Source organism: Macrobrachium rosenbergii, chromosome 11 (assembly GCF_040412425.1).
Source record: "Macrobrachium rosenbergii isolate ZJJX-2024 chromosome 11, ASM4041242v1, whole genome shotgun sequence".
Classification (NCBI taxonomy): Eukaryota; Metazoa; Arthropoda; class Malacostraca; order Decapoda; family Palaemonidae; genus Macrobrachium; species Macrobrachium rosenbergii.
In genome coordinates, this window is record NC_089751.1 from 31,840,361 (window position 1) to 31,861,195 (window position 20,835).

A 20,835-nucleotide genomic window follows, 5' to 3' on the forward strand; every position below is an offset into this window, starting at 1 on the left:
GAGAATTTAGGTAATTTTAGAAATGGATCCTGTTTTGACTTCTTTTTTTAAATATTCATGTTGTTTAAACTGTAAGAGACTTGAACCTTGCGTGTCCCCTCACCGTACATATTTATCGAGCAAATTCAACATTTTAGTTGTGGTTCCATTTTAGATGGTAATAATATGTATTCTCGATGCAGTGAACCAAAGAGAATTTTGTAATTTTAGAAATGGATCCTGTTGAAACTGTAAGAAACTTGAACCTTGCGTTGTCCACGCTGTACATTTATCGAGCAAATTCGACATTTAGATTGTCGATCAAAGGCAGATTGTAATAATGTCTACTCTCAACGTCCAAGATTTCATTTGGATCCCAACTACTACTCGGAGATGGTGATGAAAAATGTGTGCATGAGGATTAGTCTCAGTTTTGTAGTTTTAGAAACATCGAAGACTGTTTTTAGAGGTCATCAAATGGTTTTTCTTGCATGTATCCACATAACAGAAGCACACAAATAAAGAAATTTACAGAGACATGGTCTAAGATTATGTACAGAGACATACGTGGTTTTTTGCAGGGAGGGAAAGTTCGAGCTTTCTTACGGCGCGCGCTATTGCCAAATTATAACCTCGACAACCGCGTAATTTTATTTGTGCCTACACAAATACAAACCTTCGTTCTTTACATAGGATTAACTTGCAAACGCGGCTAAACCCTATGTAAAAGAAAACTTCTGGTTTTTATGTTAGGAAAATTTGCTTTTTTATTATTTTTGCAATATTGGCAAAATTATAACCTCGACAACCGCATAATTTAATAATTTTGTTCTTACACAAATACAAACCTTCATTCTTTACATAGAATTAGCTTGCAAACGCAGGCTAAATCCTATGAAAAAAAAAAAATTCAGGTTTGTATGTTAGGAAAAATGCAAACTACCTTTAAAAATTTGCTGTTTTTTTTTATTATTCTTGCAGTAACGAAGGAAACTCATAGAAAAATGCCTTCTATATAAGATTTTGTTTTCTGTCTTCAGCACGATGGCATATGATTACGCGCCCAACCCGGACAAACAGTGGATTCTTCAGTTCACGGGCAGAATGCACGACATTCAACTGAAATTCACCGATGTGCTGATGACGAAGAGGCTTCAAACACTTCAGACCCTTGATGAGTCTGTTCAGCGGGTGAGGAATATAAAACGATTTGCACGAGATATATAACTCTCTCTCTCTCTCTCTCTCTCTCTCTCTCTCTCTCTCTCTCTCTCTCTCTCTCTCTCTCTCTCTCTCTCTTGTAGACAGCTTGGAGTGTAAGTGGATATTTCACAATATAGAGACATGGTAAAAAGTTGTTTATATATATCTTAGGTATGGCTTACATGATGGAAAAGTTACCCATCCTAAACGTGGGCTTAATAAGAGATCATCTTATATAGTTAAAAAAAAAAAAAAGGAAATGCAATAAAGTGTAGTCTTTTCGGTTTTTATCTTTCACTTAAAGACGTGGTTGCTTATATGAAAACTGTAAAGATTCTTGTTCACATCAGCATTTTATACCACATATAAAATTTTGCCTGTTTTTTAAACAATGTACCCTGTTTTTGAAAAGTCACCCTGTGCATTTAACTCATTTTTTTTTTTTTTTTGCAAAGACTTTTTTTTTTTGTTATCACTCAAGAACCAGATTTGTGTTTAAAATGATAATTTCAAAACAATTCATACACATTGACTATTTTATACTGAATGCCTTAAAAGTATTTGCTAGATCCATTGCTAGGTAATGCCCGTTTCATCCAAAACTGCCCCTGAAACATAGCAATGAGTGTATTGGACTTCATTTGCTTTTTATATCTTTTTAGACGTTCAGATTACGTCATCATTTACTTTAGCGCTCGTATGTCCTTTTTTTATTTTATTTATTTTTTTTTTTTTACTTTTTCCAGATTGTCAACACACTGGAATCTCTTGGAGAGTTAGGCAACACCTATATCTTCTACACCAGTGATCATGGCTATCACTTAGGTCAATTTGGCCTTGTGAAAGGGAAGTCAATGCCTTTTGAATTTGACATCAAGGTTCCATTTTTGGTCAGAGGGCCTGGCATTAGACCTGGAACACAGTGAGTAGATTGAGAAATTCTGATGTCTATTGTAAGATGGTGTTTGATTGTACATTTCTTTAGTTGCAGTATGTCTAGAGTGCACAATATACTTTATCAATCTCTTATAATATGTACACTTTCATAATGTTTAATTTCACCTCAGATGCAATTATGTTTTTTGCCAGAAATTATTTTTAAAAATAGCTAATTTTTACTTCATACACCCCTTGTTTACTCAGGATCAACAACATTGCTCTGAATGTAGATTTAGCCCCAACATTCTTGGACATTGCTGGCATCAAGCCACCACCACACATGGATGGCAGGTCCCTGTTGCCTCTTCTTAAAGCTACAGCAAGTGGTCAGGAAAAAAGCAAAGACTGGAGAGACACTTTTCTTGTTGAAAGGTAGGTCGTTGGGTGTAATTTACCTTTTTTCTGTTGACATATAGCCTAAGATTAAGTGGATCAAGAGGTCAAGGGCAGAAAATTAGCTGTGAAATTGATTTGCAGCTTATATTTCATTCATAACTTTTATGTATGCTTTTATATGGCATCATATCAGATTATTAATAGGTCACACAGTACAATGAGAACATTTTTTTATTTCATTTACAGCTCAGGACGCATTCGCGAAGAAGATGCATTAGAACTTAGGAAAGAACGACAAGAACAGAGGGCTTTAGGTCTAGCCGGTGGAGAGGGTGGTCTCTTTACCTCCAAACATGAACGGCTGGAACTGGTCTGCGAAAGTGACAAGTACCGTTCTCCTTGCAGCCCTCTTCAGACATGGGAGTGTGTTCATGATGGTCTACGGTGAGTGTTCCTTTTTTGTTCCTTATCTGCTAGTTTCATTGCATGTTACAATATTTGGTAGAAAAGTCATTCATGTATGTCAGTATTTAGATTAAAATATTACTTGAATTGTGGCCCAGTTCAAGTGCTGTATTTGAAGACAATTATTTTATGCTCCAGCAAATGTGCAAGCCTTTGTTGTCAACGAACTTCAAACTACTGGACTTAATTGTCACCTGATAGAGTACTATGAGATAATAACTACTGTGGTCATTGTCAGTGTTTTGTTTAACACTAAACTCCATGCCAGGATACCACACTCAGCTGAATGAATTAAGGCACACAGATTCACAGTGCAGTAAGAACCATGCAGAATCAAATTATAGTGATAAAACTTGAGAGATCACGAACTGAAACAGAAGTACAGGCAGCCCCTGGGTCCTTACGGGATGCTCTTTGAGCAAGACCCCATGCTGCTATAAAGCCAACAACAGCCCCCAGTTTATGTCAGAGGTTCCATTCCTGAAGAGCGGCATAAGCTGGAACACAGTATTAGAAAATTGCTAAAACTGAGAAATAAAGTGATGAAAGCCTCACCTTTAATCCTTTAGTTGTCATGAAAACTTCCCAATTGATTTACCTTGCTTCTGGTGAGGTATGCATCCATGATTTTGTAGAATTTCCTAAAAAAATGTATAAAATATTCTTCTGTCGCTTACAGTGCGCCATAAGACTGAAACAGTGTAACCTCGGAACATCTGCTGTAACCTGGGACAGATTTTTTGATGAATATATTTGAAAAGTGCTGTAAGCTCGGAACGACGTAAGCCGAGACCGACATATTCTGGGGACTGCCTGTATATATCATTAAAGACTAACACAAAGTTATAATGAGAAATAGACTCCGAAAAATATATATGGTAATAAGTACTATTTGCATATCTTTCCTTCATTATCCTTAGTTTTTTTCTTTAATACATAAGGGTAGATGCTCTTTGATAATTCTATATTATAAAACATGCTTCCTAGACACTCTTCAGTGTAATTTGAACTATTTTTATATGAAACTTTATTCATGGAGCAGCAAAGGATGTCCTTCTCTCATTTTTATGGTTACAATTTTTTGAAATCATCACTTTAATACAATATTATGCACTCCATGTATTGCACTTGAAAACAGGTACTGTACAAGGAAAATTATCCACTGGATGCTCTAACAACCAAAAAAATCAAATTGACATTTAGCAGGATGTATTTTTCAAAAAAATCCTTTGGTGATTAATATAACACAAAGATATATGAGAAAAATTTTTCCTCGCAAAACAAAATTGTCAATATATTTTAATAAAAAAATATAAGACAAACTAGGGAATGTAAGCTGTAGGTTATGCCAGTAACTAAATGAAAATCAGCCAGTGGAACTCTGCTTAACTGTAAAAAAATAAAATAAGAAAAAAAAACTATCTGTTGAAGTAGGAGGTTTAGAACAGCTGAGGCATTATATAGGTGATTGTCCCTACAGATCATAAAACATTATAAGACTATAATGAAAATTAATATGAAGTATCCAAATAATGCAAGATTACCAAGCCAGTGATTCATAGGCAGACACAAGCTCTGCAGTGTTGGATATCTTAACAAAAAGAATTAATCTCCAAGTGTTGAACTGTGAAGATGTAATGACAGACCTTAATAAACTGAAAATAAGAAAAAATATGAATCTGATGGAAGTAAAAATAACAAAAGCACATCAGGCAGAGTTTGAGAAAGTAGTTCTTTCTTAGTCACAAGCACAAATAAAAGTTTGGTTTATTACAACTTTTTAGGCATTTTGAAATTTTATGCTATGTCCAATTGCTTGATTGCTCAGTTTTTATCAAAACATAATGTATATCATATGACCACATTGTAGGTATACATTGTCACAAGAGGTATATAGTACAATTTGAGTTCTGCTTTTGAAGAATGTTTTAATGCTGATATTTGTCACCATTTTTATCAGTGAATCTTTATTCCATGATCTAATGTCTCACCCAGGAATATTATGCATTCATATGAGCAGGGTGAAAGTTTGTTTCTTAATTGTTTGCAAACTTGCTTGGCATAAGGAAATTATGTGAATACTTGGGAGACTTTTTAGTAGATGTTCTTGTTGTGGTACAATATTGGAGAAGCTTTGGTGGTTGAATTTTTCAGGGATGTTTATAATTGTATATGATTATGGTCTGATTGAGAATCACTTTTATTTGCATTATGTTAACTGAATATTTATAATTCTCTGCCAGGTGGCGCCTGAAGAAGTGCCGCGTTAAATCCAAGTGGCGCCGTAGAAATTGTGTTTGTGAACCAGATTTGGGAATGGGCTTCTTGGTGAAACTGGACTCTGAAGAAAGACGAAAACAAAGGCTGTTTTTGAAAAAACATGTCACACAAGGTTTGAAAAGGGCTTAGTACTACAGTATTGTAGTAAACCTTTCCATTGAGTAACTCTCCTTTCTTCTTATTTGACTGTTAAAATCAACTGTCCCTTCAACCATTTCACCTCTCAAAAGTGAATTACTTTGCAGGAATAGAAATCTGACCCCATATTTATTTCTGAAATTTTTATAGCCACTCTTACAATTAGGATGAATCATTACATATTTTTATTTTGATATGCAATTTCACATTTTTATTTTGATATGCAATTTCACATACTAGCATTCCTTTTTGAAGCTGAGTAGTTAGGTGAAGAGATTTTTGCTCTTTCCATAAAAATTGGTGTACTGTACATGTGCATATGGTATTAGTTTTAGTTTCTGCAGTAATGCTCACAGATATCCTCAGTTAGGAACTTTGGTTAGACTTTTGTAATATACATTACCACAGAGAAGAGGCACTGAGTCAGATGTGTGAATGACACTTTCACTCTTCATAAATTTTTTTGTGCTCATATCAAATACAAAACAGTTTATTAGTATCATAAGAGGCTATACAGTATTTGTTTGCATTAAATGCCCCAGTGAAGTATGCAACTCTTTTTATCACTCATTTTATGACTTTTGTTTATTTTGTGGTTGCAGTGTGGCAGATTGGGTATTAACATAGAATGATTTTCTCTTGTTGCAGATCTTAAGAAATATGATCCAAAATTTCTCAAGGCTTTTAGTGATGTTGACAGCAGTGAAGTAGCAGAAGAGACATTGGGTAGAGTTCAGAGAAATTCACGCTGGTTCCATGGCAGTCAGAGAAGGAAAAATAGGTAAGGCTTATATTGTTAAACCTTCTGTTTAATGTATATTGATGTTAAAAGAAAAAAATAGTAGGTTTTTGTGTTGTAGTCACATCCAGAGTCGAAGTGTATATTTAGCACAAAGTAACAGACTAGCTGGTGTGAAGATAGGTAAATCCAGGTAGCATGTGTGGGAGAATAAATAATCTGTACAAGTAGTGTTAGACAAATAACCAAAAATTTTTAAAAGATAGTTGGATCTCTCAGGAAACTGTTTTATACTTGAATACATATACGGTACAGGATAAAAAAGTTGTAGGTGTACTAATTAACCAATAAAAACTCATTTTCCATAGTGTCCAAAGCTGTTTTTCACTAATGCTTTTCTGTCTGGGATGTTGTAATGCTGACTGAGAATAGAAGTCATTTACAGGTGAAGGAAATTTTAGGTCTTCTTCCTTGGTGGTTATCCCTCACTAGAGTAATCCCCCTTACTCAGTGCCTTACTGTCACTAGCTATCAGGGCTCCTGTGCAAAAGTACCAGTGTTTGTTCCAATATTCATCACTCTTTGCACCAGTTATGGTTAGTCAGTTTTAGCCCTATAGTCATACATCGTATTGCCAAGATATAGCATGATCCCTATGCAGTACTCTGTGTATTTTGAATTAAAACAAACAGACAAAGGCATACTGTTTTTGTTAATCAGGTGCATCAGGACCAATCCTGTCAATTCTTCACTTCCATCTTCACAACTTACTTTTTGTTCATTTGTAGCTCTCCCATGATGTAGTGCCAGCTTATTCATGAGTGACACAGATTCCTGCAGTCTTGCAACAAATGACATTTTTTCCATTTCCCTTAGTGAACAACATCTAAGACTTTCAGAGATGTTTCAGGATATTTTAAATTGCTGGTTTCTGTTGTTAACTTTAGCAGTTGCCAGTCTGACAAGAATGCTAATAGGGTACACATTTCATCCCACCAAAATAGTAATTTAAGAAAAATAAGAGGTCTTTGCATCACATGGACAAACAATATTTTAATTAATTTCATCTTCCTTAAATACAAATTTTATATTTTACTGGAGATGTCCTCTTCCTGATAAGTTTCTCAACCCTGTTTTTGTTTTTTTCTGCAGTTGTGGAAGCTTGCCAAAGTACTGTACCTATGATGTTGTAACATAGAGATGAACATTCCCAAGAGGAAAACTTAAGATGACTTTGGTCAATAGGTGACTTTATTCTCAGATAACACTATCCTATTCTGGGTTGTGTAGCATAAGTAAAATAAAGAGGTGTGCACGTAGAATATTTACCAAAGGAAAACTCGCAAAACCCTTGGTTTACAGCTGACTTTGGTCTCAGATATCACTATGCCAGTCTGGGTAGTGCAGAAAAAGTAAAATTAAGGTGTATGTAGAATAAATAAAAATTGTTTTAAATATGTTTTTTCTGAAAATATAAGGATTAATAGTTAACCAGGGTGAGTAACTTTGGAAGTTATCTTTTACAAACTATTTGGCTGTCTTAACCTGGAGGCTACAGCCATCACCCAGATTACTGAACAAGCTTTATAAAAACCTCTCCACAATTCCCAATAGTTAGTTAGTTTGAAATGCATGCAGTTATGAGGAAAGCCTAACTGGTGAAAAGTTAGCACATCATTACCAAGGTAAAAGCTGGGAATCTGAAAGGCAGTATACATAGGGTTCCCTTTTGCCCAGATTTGATATCTGTAAATCACCACTTCAAATGCAGATGTGTAAGGCAACTGTCTCAGCAGTTGAGTAAGACTTGTTGAAGTTAAATATATCCCATATTATTACAAGATGAGCATAAATCCCAGATTATCAAAAGATGAGTACTGCTGGAATAAGTGAAGTGATGTGGTAACTCTACAAGAAGTGAGTTGAACAAGTAATTAATAAGCTATGAAGATGAAGGTCTATAGGTGTTTTTCACCTCTTTTATATTTTGTCTACAGCTTCTTTTTATAATGCCTATCTTGTAATCTCTTCATGTTTATTTTTTTTTTACAGTAAGTTTTATTTTAATGTGTTTCTTCTCAAGAATCTATTGGCTACCAGTGGTGGAGAAACTTAAAAATAAAAATGAATTTGTTAAGAACAAGAAAAAATCCTTATTCTGGGCAAAAAATTAATACTCTTTGGAAACATAAAATTTATATCTGATGAAAGCCATATTGATATGTTCAAATGCCTAACTGGTATACTTTGTTTGAACGAAAGGCCTATCGCTTATGTCACACTACAGAGGAGCCAATACAATTTACAGTACTTGTTAAAAACTTAGTTACTTATATAGATAATTAAGTTTTCTACAACATCTAGAATCAAACATTTTTGTTCTTAGTCATTTAAATTATAGAAGAAAATGAGCAGACTGAAAGGTGGTTCTGGAATTCGGAGACTTGAAGTGTCTTATCTCAGTTCAAAAGTAATTTTTCACTTTACTGTATTGCTTAAAAAATTAAAAGGAGTATAGAAATATTAGTAGAATTAAGTTTCAAAGTTGATGATAGTGGAAGGAGTTCATTTGTGCCTGATTTGTTTGTGTTTGTGTTTTCACAAGCAGACACAGGAGAAGTTCCATCATGGATGCACCAACATTTGATGATGATGTAGTTTATGACGGAATAGAAGAGGAAGAGGAGGCAGAAGAGGATGATGATACTAGCATTGCAAAAGATGAAGTGGATGCATTTGTGAGTGAAGAAGAGATGAGAGCCATTGATGATAAGATAACAACATTAGCTGATGAGCTTCAAGGATTAGAGGTTAGTAGTTGTATAATTTTAGCTTTTATGCAGTGACTCACATCTGTCAACTTCTGATTTGTGATTAAGTTGTATTTTTCTCTGTTCTATATTTAATTATCCCATAACCCTGTAGTACTCAAAAAAATTTTCCTGAAAAAACAGCCTTATGACTAGTAGAGCCTTAAAAGAATTGTATAGATTAGTTACTTGTAGGATAGTTTCCAAGCAATGTAGCAGAAACAAATTGCTCTTGGAAATAGTATTGCAAGTGTTTCAGAAGGTAATTTTTTCTTAATTTTCATCCTAACAGGCATTTAAAAATTGATTAATTATGGCTGACTGATACTGCAGATTATACCTCGTGCAAAATAGCACTGATTTTATTTTAATTTTTTTATTTTGAATACAACAGACTGTAAGCAGTACATCTGCAACAGTGGCACCTGGAAATCAGTCTGTACCAGATCACTCTACATTTGGTGAGTATTGTCTTATGCATAAGTGTTATTGTTCATATGAATTCCTTACCTAAATTATTTTGGCTAATGCCTTAATGCGTAGCAAACAAGCAGGTTATAGCTAGCAAAGTGGTAATTGGACAATAGTGGAGGTCTTAAAGCTTAGTCTGGTTATAGGTAAATGCTAGTTGATGTTCTGTACATGATGTATATTTTAATCTTATCATCGCTTTATGCAATGCTGATGCTTGATTTTTTGGATTTTATGTTCTTCAGTTAATATAATCTTTGATGTTTAACTAATTTATATGTAAGGTTTATTGACTTGCAGTCCTTTTTACCCCTCAACCAGCTGGCTTCTTCAGGCATTTTGCATCAAACACAAATGGCTTTGTTGTTATTTTGTTTATTTACATCATATAGACTCTCTCTGAGCCCTTTGTTATTTTACCTTTATGAAGTCCTGTACAATGCATGTCATACACATCATATTCACTACATCATTTTCACTATTTTCTGTACTTTGTAAATGCTCTTTGTACAGAACAAGTTGACTAGGAACAAGGAAGCATCTGAAATTATCAGTGCCTGTATCTGTAACTCTTGAGCAAGGTTAAACTGGGTCAGTGCAGACATGGTCAAGAGCAAGCCACCCAGTGTGAATCCAGCCAGAAAGAGGACAACCAGTATAGATCCTGTCATAGATATGCTCATTTTGATACTGGGCAAAGACATGTTTACTCACTCTATGCATTATCTGGAGCATGACCTAGACTCACCTCTCCAGAAACTGTATTGAAAAGGCCATACCATTGAAATCTGTTTTATTGAGTACTGCAGTCATTGTAGCAACTGTCTACAGCAGGAAAACACCAAGCTAGAGGCACATGAGCAACTGCCTTAAGAGGAATTTGGTCTTATGATCAAGTTTAGGGCACTTCTCAGAGTTTCTGTTAAAATCAAATTAAAGTCCTGTAAAAATAAATGAAGTAACTTATACTTCTCCCTGTGGAGGAAAAATTATGAAAGGGCAAGACAGGCATTCCAGCTGAAGTTCCTCCGAGAATACTAATGCCAGTAGAATAAAAGACAAAAATAAGTACAAACACTCAGACAATAGGCAAAGCTCTTCCTTGTCCCTATCCTATGCCAACTACTGTATAGGAATAGATCATCTTTTTAATAATGTTAGACTGCAGTACATGAATTCCAGAACCTTTGACATTCTCACTCGAGTTAGACTATTAATTGATCACAAAGGAAGTAAGAGAGGACATGGCAATCATGGAAGTTCAGGAGTAAATCAGAAAAGCCTGTTGATGGGGATCAGTTGTGCCAAAGGGGTGCAGAATGCATTCAGCAGCATAGGAAGCCACCAGAAATATCCTATTGACAAGAAATTTATTTGATCTTCCCTGTTATTATCCACTTATAAATTGCTTTGGATTTTGAAGCAACTTTAATGAGTAGCCTATGCCAGGCAAGATGCCTAAGTTGCTACCTCCACCACTAAGTCAAACAAAAACTTAGTGCAAAGTATCTTATACATGAAATCTTCCTCTGAAGTTACCAGCTGGTTTTGATGAATCAAAATATACATGAGTTCTGTGACCTTAATATCACTGATGGATAACAGAGACTGACCTGTAGCCCATAGGAACTATGACTTGGTAGGAATATGCCTTTGTTGCTAAAGTCATGTTTTTAGTTAATGGATGCTCATTGATGGACACTTACCATATTACACTACCAATTACACTAGGAGGCTAGCTGTAATCTATGATAAATTCACAGTCCTCGCAACATGAACAACAACAGCTTTGGCTATGAATTCTGCCCTAAAATAGAGTGAAAGAGGTCTATGTGGCAGTATAACTTAGGGACTGTGATGGGTAGGATTTAAGATCTGCTTTCAATAAATATTGGTTTCTTATACTTATTCAAAAATTCTGTATTGATATCCATGGTATCTTCACTATACTGTACTTTAAATAGTGTAGTCATTCACTCACAAAATAAGCCCATTCTCCTTGGAGTGAGTAAGAACTAATATTGTAATTTTTCATAATATTCACATATTGTAATCACAATATACTCATAATACAGTGCCAAAAGGAAAAACATAACTAAAATAATAGAGTACAGAAAAATTCAGGTAGGATCATCAAATAAAGAACTGCTATTAATAAACATAAGTATAGCCACTTTGCAGAACACAATATGATCTAGGTACATGAAAATATCACTATATAATATTCATTTTAGAATCTGCACAAGTGGAGGAACTACTTAATTCATATGAGCTGTTCTTGTGTCTGTTACCAGCACTGGGGAAGTATGTAGGCTGTTAGGTTATTTTTTTTTTATAATTAACACACTCATATATTAATAACTTTAAATTTTCTTTCAGAATTATAGAGGCAAGGATAATAGTTTAGCTGTGGATAATTCCTAGGCATGTTAGGGAAAATGATACATTCAGCAAAATATGACTCATCCATCTTTTCATGCTAGTTTATCTTTCCTATGAATACCAGTAAAAGACATTAACTATTGTTTTTGTAAGTGGACAAATAGAAGTGGTTAAATTCAACAGATGTGCCATGCATATGGTAAAAGCAAATGAAGACCAAGACCAGATGGTAGTTTAAGCCTTTCACTGAGCTAACTTTCACCACCCCACACTTTCAATCACTTGTGTCATACTCTGACACTTGTGAGGATTAGAGTTAAGAGGAAAAAGTAAAAGCAGAGACAATGATAGATATAAACATATGGAACAGAGTGCATTCATAAACCTTCTATCATAGTGCTTGCTTTTATGCCAACTAGGTGATTACATAAGAAAATAGTATAACAGCAGAATGATTTTTTTCTTTTGAATCTTCAGAAATGAAGCACAGTATAAATGTTATATAATAAAAGGACAAATGCATATATGTAAATTATTACAGTATAATATAGTAACCACCTTTATAGACCCTATTTTGATACTTTGCTGTTACAACTTCCCGTAATGCTTATGCAGTAGATCATGTAAAGGTTAAGGTAAAAGCCTTTCATTAAATTAAAATATATATATATTAAAATATATATATATATATATATATATATATATATATATATATATATATATATATATATATATATATATATATATATATATATATATATATATATATATATATATATATATATATATATATATATATATATATATATATATATATATATATATATATATATATATATATATATATATATATATATATATATATATATATATATATATATATATATATATATATATATATATATATATATATATATATATATATATATATATATATATATATATATATATATATATATATATATATATATATATATATATATATATATATATATATATGTATATATATATATATATATATATATATATATATATATATATATATATATATATATATATATATATATATATATATATATATATATATGTATATATATATATATATATATATATATATATATATATATATATATATATATATATATATATATATATATATATATATATATATATATATATATATATATATATATATATATATATACACAGTATATACAGGAGCAGGAACAAACATGGCGACGCACTATAATTTATTTCTACACGTTTCGCATTCAGCTGAATGCATCATCAGGGTTCTGTACAATAAATAACAACCGATAAAAAGTATATGAATTTGCTAGTTATCAAAAAAATTCTTTATACACTAATTAAAATGAAAACCAAAACTTCACACATACATAAAAGTACACTCAAGACTGACAAAGTTACACAGAACATTAAAAGCACATATGTTGATTAAAAGTTCAGATAAAAATACAAAAAAAAAAATACAAAAAAATTACAAAGTTAAAAAATATTTGAGGAGCACTGGGGGTCAACCTACCATGGCAAGAGATAAACAAAAACTAAAAGAGTGTAAACAAAAACAACAGGTTAAGAAAGGTACAAGGGCATGGAAGTGGACTGGGCGTTCAACAGTGGAACAAGCTGTTTGATAAAGAGACTCTCGAGGATCAATAATTCATTTGGGCTGGAGTTTTGACCCACAATAATGAAATTGTCATATTTAATGGGAACTTTACATTTTTTGCTATGTATATACAAATATATATATATATATATATGAAACACATAAGTAGAAGCAAAAATCTCAATTCTTTATCAGGATTAAATCTATCAGATGAATGATGTTTGCACTAAAAAAATTTTATAAGTATACAGTATTATTAAGAGACCATTATATGCTTATGCAAAACTAGTTCATTGCAGTTTAGATGGTATCAGTAGCAGCTTTTTATATTAAAAGTTTTCGATTTGCCATCTACTCTTCGTTGTATAGTGGAGTTATGGTAAGTAGACAAGGATGGCTCAGATTAGCTTGCTGTGTTGTATTATTTATTATTAAGATTAAAAGCTTATCCTTTCTATTTTTAAACATTAAAATTTTCTCTACAGGTTCTGATCCAGTCCATCTTGAACATGGATGCAGGGCCACAGAAACATCAGTTGACTGTACTGATGAAGTATACTTGGATCCTCATGCTTGGAAAGTTAGCAAAGCTGCAATTGATGACCAGATCCGTAGACTGAGACATCAGCTCTTTGTTTTGAAGGTATTTTGATGGCCTATTTTTGTTACTTTTTTAATGTTTTGTATGTATTTGTATACACATTTCCCTCCATTTTTATTGCATGACAAAATATAGAAATAATTTATGTAAGCTAATATGTAAGCTGACAACAAATAAGTCCCATACTGTCAGCGCAACATTCTGTGGTCAAATCAGAACAACTGAAAATAGTGGTAAAATCTCATACATAGAAAACAAAGGTTGAAATCAGTTATGCTGAGAGATTCAAAATTAATCTTATTTCAGTTAGACAGAAACAGTTAACAAAATTACTTGTATTGCAAATTTGTTATTTTTAATTGAAGTAACTACATGGTATGTAAGTTGAAATACTTTCCAGATATGGTGAAGTAAAAATGAATGAAGCCATGGCTAATTTCATTCATGCCAAATCCTTGCGGAACCCAATTTACACGTGCATTTCCAAGGTTACTGGCAAATACAAATATTGGTCTTAGTTATTATTATTATTATTATTATTATTATTATTATTATTATTATTATTATTATTATTATTATTTATTATTATTATTATTATTATTATTATTTATTATTATTATTATTATTATTATTATTATTATTATTATTATTATTATTATTATTATTATTATTATTATTATTCAGAAGATGAAACCTATTCATATGGAACAAGCCCACAGGGGCCATTGACTTGAAATTCAGGCTTTCAAAGAATATGGTGTTCATTAGGAAGAAGTAAGAGGAGGTAAAGAGAAATTTGAGTTTAAAACTAGTCATTACTCTGACATATTCACTGAGGATTTTATTTACAGAATTTACAATGCTGGATTTTTTAAAACTAATTTAGCAAGTCTGTTGACATTACTGTATAGGCAATTTTTCTGTAATAATGTATGCAACTTGGTATTCCAAGAGAATAAAAGTACAGTGTGGCCATTGAGTAATATGTTTCTCTTTTGCAGCAATGATTTTTATATGTTAGCACCACGGTATTTTTACTTTAATCCTTATCCAACAATTTATAAAAATATTTATCATTCTGGGTTCCTGAAGACTTCTGTGGTCAGTTGGAGTTGTTTAGGTTTTAGCCTTGCAGGAATGACCCCTAGCCTCAACACAAAGCTGAATATAACCTTTTGGTTATAGGATGCAGAATTGTTATTAGAGAATATTTATTTCTTCTCAAAGAAATGTTCCTATACATGAAGGAAACAAAGTATGTCCAGCTTAGGTACATTTATGTATTCCTTATGATTGATATTTCTTATAGTCTGTTTTGAATGATTGATTCACTGTGAAAGAGTTCATTAATATAAAATTATTAATCATATTACTGTACTCAAGTGAAATGCAATTGTGTGTTTTTTCAGGATGTAAGAAAACACCTGAGAAATACACGTCCAGATTCTATTGGAAGCGAGGGAGATTATGACTATGAGGACAACCACGAAGATTACAGTGATCTGGATGTAAGGCGTATCCTTGATGAAAATCGAAGTATGCCCTCAACTGAAGGCTCTGGTTATGTTGATAAGCAACAGGAGCATAAGCAGTTTGATGAACACATAGAGCCTGTTCCTCACAATGTCAGTGTACATATGATAGAAGAATCAGTAGTAAATACTGAAAGTCCATTTGTTGGTGAATATGATAGAGACAGTAGTGAAGGCATGGATTATGAGGACTCAACCGAAACAACTCCTATTACAATGGAAATGGATTCTTTTGGGGGGATAGTACCAGGAGAAGATATTATCATTGGAAGGGATTATGATCTTGGTAAGGATTTGCCATATAATTACTTGATTTTTTTTTAGGACAATTAAAGCTAATATTCATTTTACAATCACAGACAAGTCCTTTTACATAACATTTAACACTAAGAACATTCATTGAATTATTTGTATCCCTCCCTTCCTTTTTATTTCAATGTAAGCAGTGTAATGTGTTCTCTGAAATACAAATTCTCATATTTTACTAAAGTCTTAATGCCCAGAAAGTTACAAGAAATATTAAATGCCAAATCATTTGTTTACCTTTTATTTGATAAGCCTCTTATCTCAATTGCTCCAAGCTCTTTTCTTGAATTGATATAATTTGTTGCAGAATATCCAGTTCTGCCTACCAAACCCCATTTCTTATTACTTACTAAATTATTGTCATTGTTTCTTTAGTTTTCAGCTTTTTCATTGCATTAATCTGCAGTTAACATCATTATTATGGCAGTGATGTGCATGTAATTGTGAAATTTTATGTATGGTATTGTAACTGAAGTTCAAATTCAGTCAAATAGATTGTTCTTTGCATTTTTTATTGTGCAAACAGAAATATCTGTAATGATGCTTTAGTGTGTTTTATTTTGTGTTAATGTCATATTTAGTGATTGTTTTGGCAATAGGATGGGAACAGTTAACACCAAGTACAGTTTTGTGCTTGTTTAATTGGTTGTTTCTTTTGCTATATAGTTGTGCTTTTCCTCACACTCCTGTTCTAAAGCAGTGTTATTAAGATATTACCACAGTCTCACCATGACTTGGAGATAGTAGTCCAGTGAACAAGTTCAAACCTGCATTAAGAGGGACTCCTAGCAGAAGAAAAGTGTCTGTTTGGGGAAGGGAGGTACCTACTTCAAGTTCGTGTTGTGATTGAGTACTGATTATGCTTCATTTGAGTCAAGGCAGAATTATTTCAGCAAGAAGAGAAGGATACAGTGTCTTGGATCACAAAATTTCATGTACTCATGCCGAGAAATATACTATGGGTTCACTCACCGTCTTTGTTTAGCCAGACTATAATGTCTTCACAATTGCTCAGCTAGGCTGTGAGGATGTATGGTTGTTCTCCAGATAGGTGGATCTAAACAACTTCAGACTAGTGTAGGACTTATCTGTACGGTTATATCAGATGCAATTGCACATTAGGCTTTCTGTGTAAGAAGAGAGCCATAATTATGGAGGTTCATCACAAGACCACAAAGCAGCTTTAGTCTAGGTTGTGAGAGCAGAAACTGAAAGCATCTGTACCACAGACAGAAAAAATGAAACTTATATAGTAAAGAGAACCAAACACTAAGAGACCAAAATTAGCTAAGAAAGTAGCAAATTAGATGAGCACCTCACTCAGGACTGGCAAGTAGAGAGACTGAGGCAAGATGGACATGGCCAACAGGAGTCCAGTCAGTCTAGACCTGGTCAATACAGACCAGGTCATCAAAGGCTCAGTCATCAAGATCTCCCTTTAAAATTAAGCTGTGCTCAATAACTATCATGCTATTCAACATGGTTCTGGACATGGTTGTGCTTAGAATTCTTTGTTATTTAGGACCAGCAATTCAGGCTTTGTGGCTGATGTCTAGTTGTAACAGGTCTCCCAAATGGTTAAGAGGATAATCACCAGAGAAAAAACATGCAGAAAATGGGAAACATGTATGTCTAATGCACCAAATCTGATAATATTGAAGGACTGAGGCAATAAGGTATTTTTTCTCTCATGATTAGACATATGTACATGTTTCCCATTTTCTGCATGTTTCCTCTCTGATTATCCTCTTACCCATTTGGGAGACCTGTCATGTCCCTTTCTGTTACAACTAGAAATCAGCCACAAAACCTGAATTGCCTATCCTTAATGACAGTCAATTCTAAGCACAACTATGTCCAGAGCCATGTTGAATAGCATGATAACTACTGAGCACAACTCAATCTTAAAGGGAGATCTTTATTTTATTCTTAAGCATTTTTTAACCTAAAATTGTTGGTTTACCTTTTATTATAGTAAAAATTTGAGCTTTGGCTTAAGAGAACTTTATCATATATGCTGTATATCCTTCCCTTACAGTATACACTTTTTCCTTATTTGCAATATTCCTTTGATCCTTTAAATGAACTTATTGTAGTACAAGGTACTTGCTTCTGAGCACATGCTTATTGCTCAATTTTTGCCTAATGCAAAGACTTAAGCAGAGATGAAGATTTTGAGATAAATGATCTATGTGGTAATCACTATTTAGGCAGGCAAGCTCAGTATGTAAGGAGTTGAATGTATATTCTGATTAGCTGAGTAATTTCCTTGTGTTGGGGTGGAATGAGTCACACACAGACTTTAACTCTGGGTTTATTTTACCACTGCTTAAAGTAATGTCTGTATTTACTATTAAATCCTTTTAACAGCTTTGCAGTGACTTTTCATGTTTCTTTTGATCTCTTCTCACTTATGGTAAATTTAATTTAAGAAAAAGTCCTTTGAACAAGGTCTCTGAGAGTTGAGAAATGGGATGCACTGGCCTTGTTAAACTATTTTATGATAAAGCATGAAGTAATTATTGCTAGACAGTTCACATCATCATTAACGTGTCACATCATCTTTTTTCTTTGTGAGCTTATACAGGAAATTTGTTTTCTCCGCTCCCTTCTGTTTTTATTATTTACTGGCTATATTCCCATCTCTCCATTGTCTTCATGCATGTCCTTTCTAGGATTTTCTAGGACATTACCCTACAACTTCTAGGTCTATTGCTTTATGACTAATTGTTCCTCTTCCTTATTCACCTCATGCCTCTAGGCACAATTACATTGATCTCCCCAGTGCACTCCAGCCACAAATGTCAGCGCACATATTTTCATAATCTCCTCCATTTTCTTTGCAAATGAAAATGTCTTTTCTGCTTGGAGTATTACAGATTTCATACACACATCATAAATATTGCTGTGGTTACTAATGGGATAAAAGGTGAACTATTATTTATTAGTAATGTAACAAACACATCATCCAATTGATTGCTGCTTCCCCTTTTATTTCTCTCTTAATACCAGTTCCATAATTCAGTGGATTCCCTAGGAAACAGAATGCACTATCTCTTCCAAGGCCTGTCCTTTAATCACATGGTCCTTTTACTCCATCTCTTCCAAACTTCCACTTCTTTTGCATTTTAAACATTTAAAATCTTTCTCTATCATTACTTTGCAATTCATCATGACCATTCAGTACAAAATATTAAATCCACTTATACCCCTCTCCTGTAGCTTCTACATAATCACTGTACTGTGTTTAGTATTTCTCATCCTTGCTAGCCAAAATATATACAGTGTTGCCTTGCTTACTAGTACTGCCGTGACTCTTCCATTTTTAAACATTCCTAAGATGCCTTCCTCTGATTATTCTGTTGACACCTGGTCATCTGCATAAACAAGGAGTTTGTAATTAAATTTGCCTCTAACTTTGAACAAAGTAATTATTGCCTCCAATTTCTATAGTTGCTTGTGCAATACATTGATAGTTGTGAATATACTGTATTTTATAAATAATTTTGCTGAAAATAGGGAAATATATAAAAAGTAATTTCTTATAGCAGACAAACCACTAAACTTATGAAAATGTGGCCAGTGATTATGTGTATCTTCCAAATTGTACAAGGCTATTGCACGTTTATAAATATTTTTGAAGTACAGTCATTTTATAAGCAAAGCATTTTTGCATTGTCATGGTATACTGTAATTATTTCATAATTAATGTTTTTTTTTTTTTTCAGAAGGAATTCGAGGTCACAAGGATAGGAATTATATTCATGGGAGAAAGCGACCTAAAAGTAAAAAGGACAAATTTGACATTTTCCGAGACACACCACATAAAAACAGAAACAAGAATCGCAACAAAAAGAATGGCAGGAAACATGATGAAAATGAAACTGCTCTCGAATTAGATGGAGTGAAACCATCTCTTGTAGAAGATCCCACACAGAGGGGACATTTAGAACCAGCTTCGCAGTTTGAGTTCTATCCTTCACGAGGGTCCTTGCCTTCTCATGGCCAGTCATCTCCTATTGCTGATAATGAAACTACACCAAAGCAGCCTATTTGCTGGTGTGATAAAAGGTGAGGATTTACCGTGAGTTATGTTTTGTCCCACAAATAAGGTTTGTTGTTTGTGCTCATTATGTTTAGCCCAGCATCAGTATGGTTTATTCTTAATGTGCACAAGCAGTTTTAACTTGTAAATAAGGCTGAGGTGATAATTACTTGGTCATTCATATGCATGGTAACCAATCTTTTTTCATATTCTGGGTTTACCTAAGAAAAATTCAAAAAATAAAATAACCTATCAGTGTTCAAATATGATTCATAAGTTGTGGGTTAAAATTATGCTTTACACAGGTGAACATTTACTGTACAGTAATTAGTTTATTCCATTTAACCGGGTACTGTTGCATCAGGGGAAGGATTTTTATCTAAAGAAGCTGTGATGGTAAGAACATTTGGACAATAGAAATTTAGATAACTTAGGGAAGAATTGGAGGATGCAAACAGAAAACGATTGGAGTTAATTACAGGGACCTAGATTTGTTCCCATTGGGAATCCAGCACTATTAGATTATTGATGTTACAATAATTTGCATGTATTGATGTTACAATAATTTGCAATGAAACTGAGTCAGACATTGTGGCCTTCTTTATCAGTGCATCATAAGTATGAGATAACTTTATATTTGCATATTTCTTTCTCCAGTGGACCTTTAATGATCTTTTACATATTCTCATCCATAAGTTATCAGTCAGATTCTCACATTTGTTGCCAAAGCCTTTACTTCCAAATTTCTTTTCACCTTTCAGAATTCTGGAAATTTACCTCTTTTTTAATGGAAACGAATTAATCTTTTCAAATTGTAATGCCATAAAATATGCAGAGGTTATATAATTTTGAGAGTTCTTGGTTGTGCTACTGAGGACTAAAATCTCAGATCTTTGTCAGTTTCTCACATTGAGAAGTTTCGCTTTACAGTTTTTGAAATGTTTCTTCCCACACTTCGCATTTCATTGATTTGTTTTCT

At 33.2% G+C, this 20,835-nt stretch overlaps 1 protein-coding gene across 9 annotated transcripts in view; it reads left to right on the top strand.

Annotated features, from left to right (window-relative positions):
- Sulf1 (Extracellular sulfatase Sulf1) overlaps nucleotides 1–20,835 on the top strand; it is a 468,168-nt gene that overhangs the window by 432,732 nt on the left and 14,601 nt on the right. For 4 of the 9 annotated variants that reach the window (XM_067111459.1, XM_067111460.1, XM_067111461.1 and 1 more), the window contains 11 exons: nucleotides 1,020–1,170; nucleotides 1,929–2,104; nucleotides 2,326–2,493; nucleotides 2,704–2,901; nucleotides 5,166–5,314; nucleotides 5,989–6,121; nucleotides 8,685–8,889; nucleotides 9,284–9,350; nucleotides 13,858–14,015; nucleotides 15,383–15,791; nucleotides 19,540–19,882. In XM_067111459.1, coding sequence (XP_066967560.1) covers nucleotides 1,020–1,170; nucleotides 1,929–2,104; nucleotides 2,326–2,493; nucleotides 2,704–2,901; nucleotides 5,166–5,314; nucleotides 5,989–6,121; nucleotides 8,685–8,889; nucleotides 9,284–9,350; nucleotides 13,858–14,015; nucleotides 15,383–15,791; nucleotides 19,540–19,882 — 2,157 coding nt within the window. The remainder of the gene's footprint in view (nucleotides 1–1,019; nucleotides 1,171–1,928; nucleotides 2,105–2,325; nucleotides 2,494–2,703; nucleotides 2,902–5,165; nucleotides 5,315–5,988; nucleotides 6,122–8,684; nucleotides 8,890–9,283; nucleotides 9,351–13,857; nucleotides 14,016–15,382; nucleotides 15,792–19,539; nucleotides 19,883–20,835) is intronic. The other 5 variants (XM_067111463.1, XM_067111464.1, XM_067111466.1 and 2 more) reach the window with 3 other exon arrangements.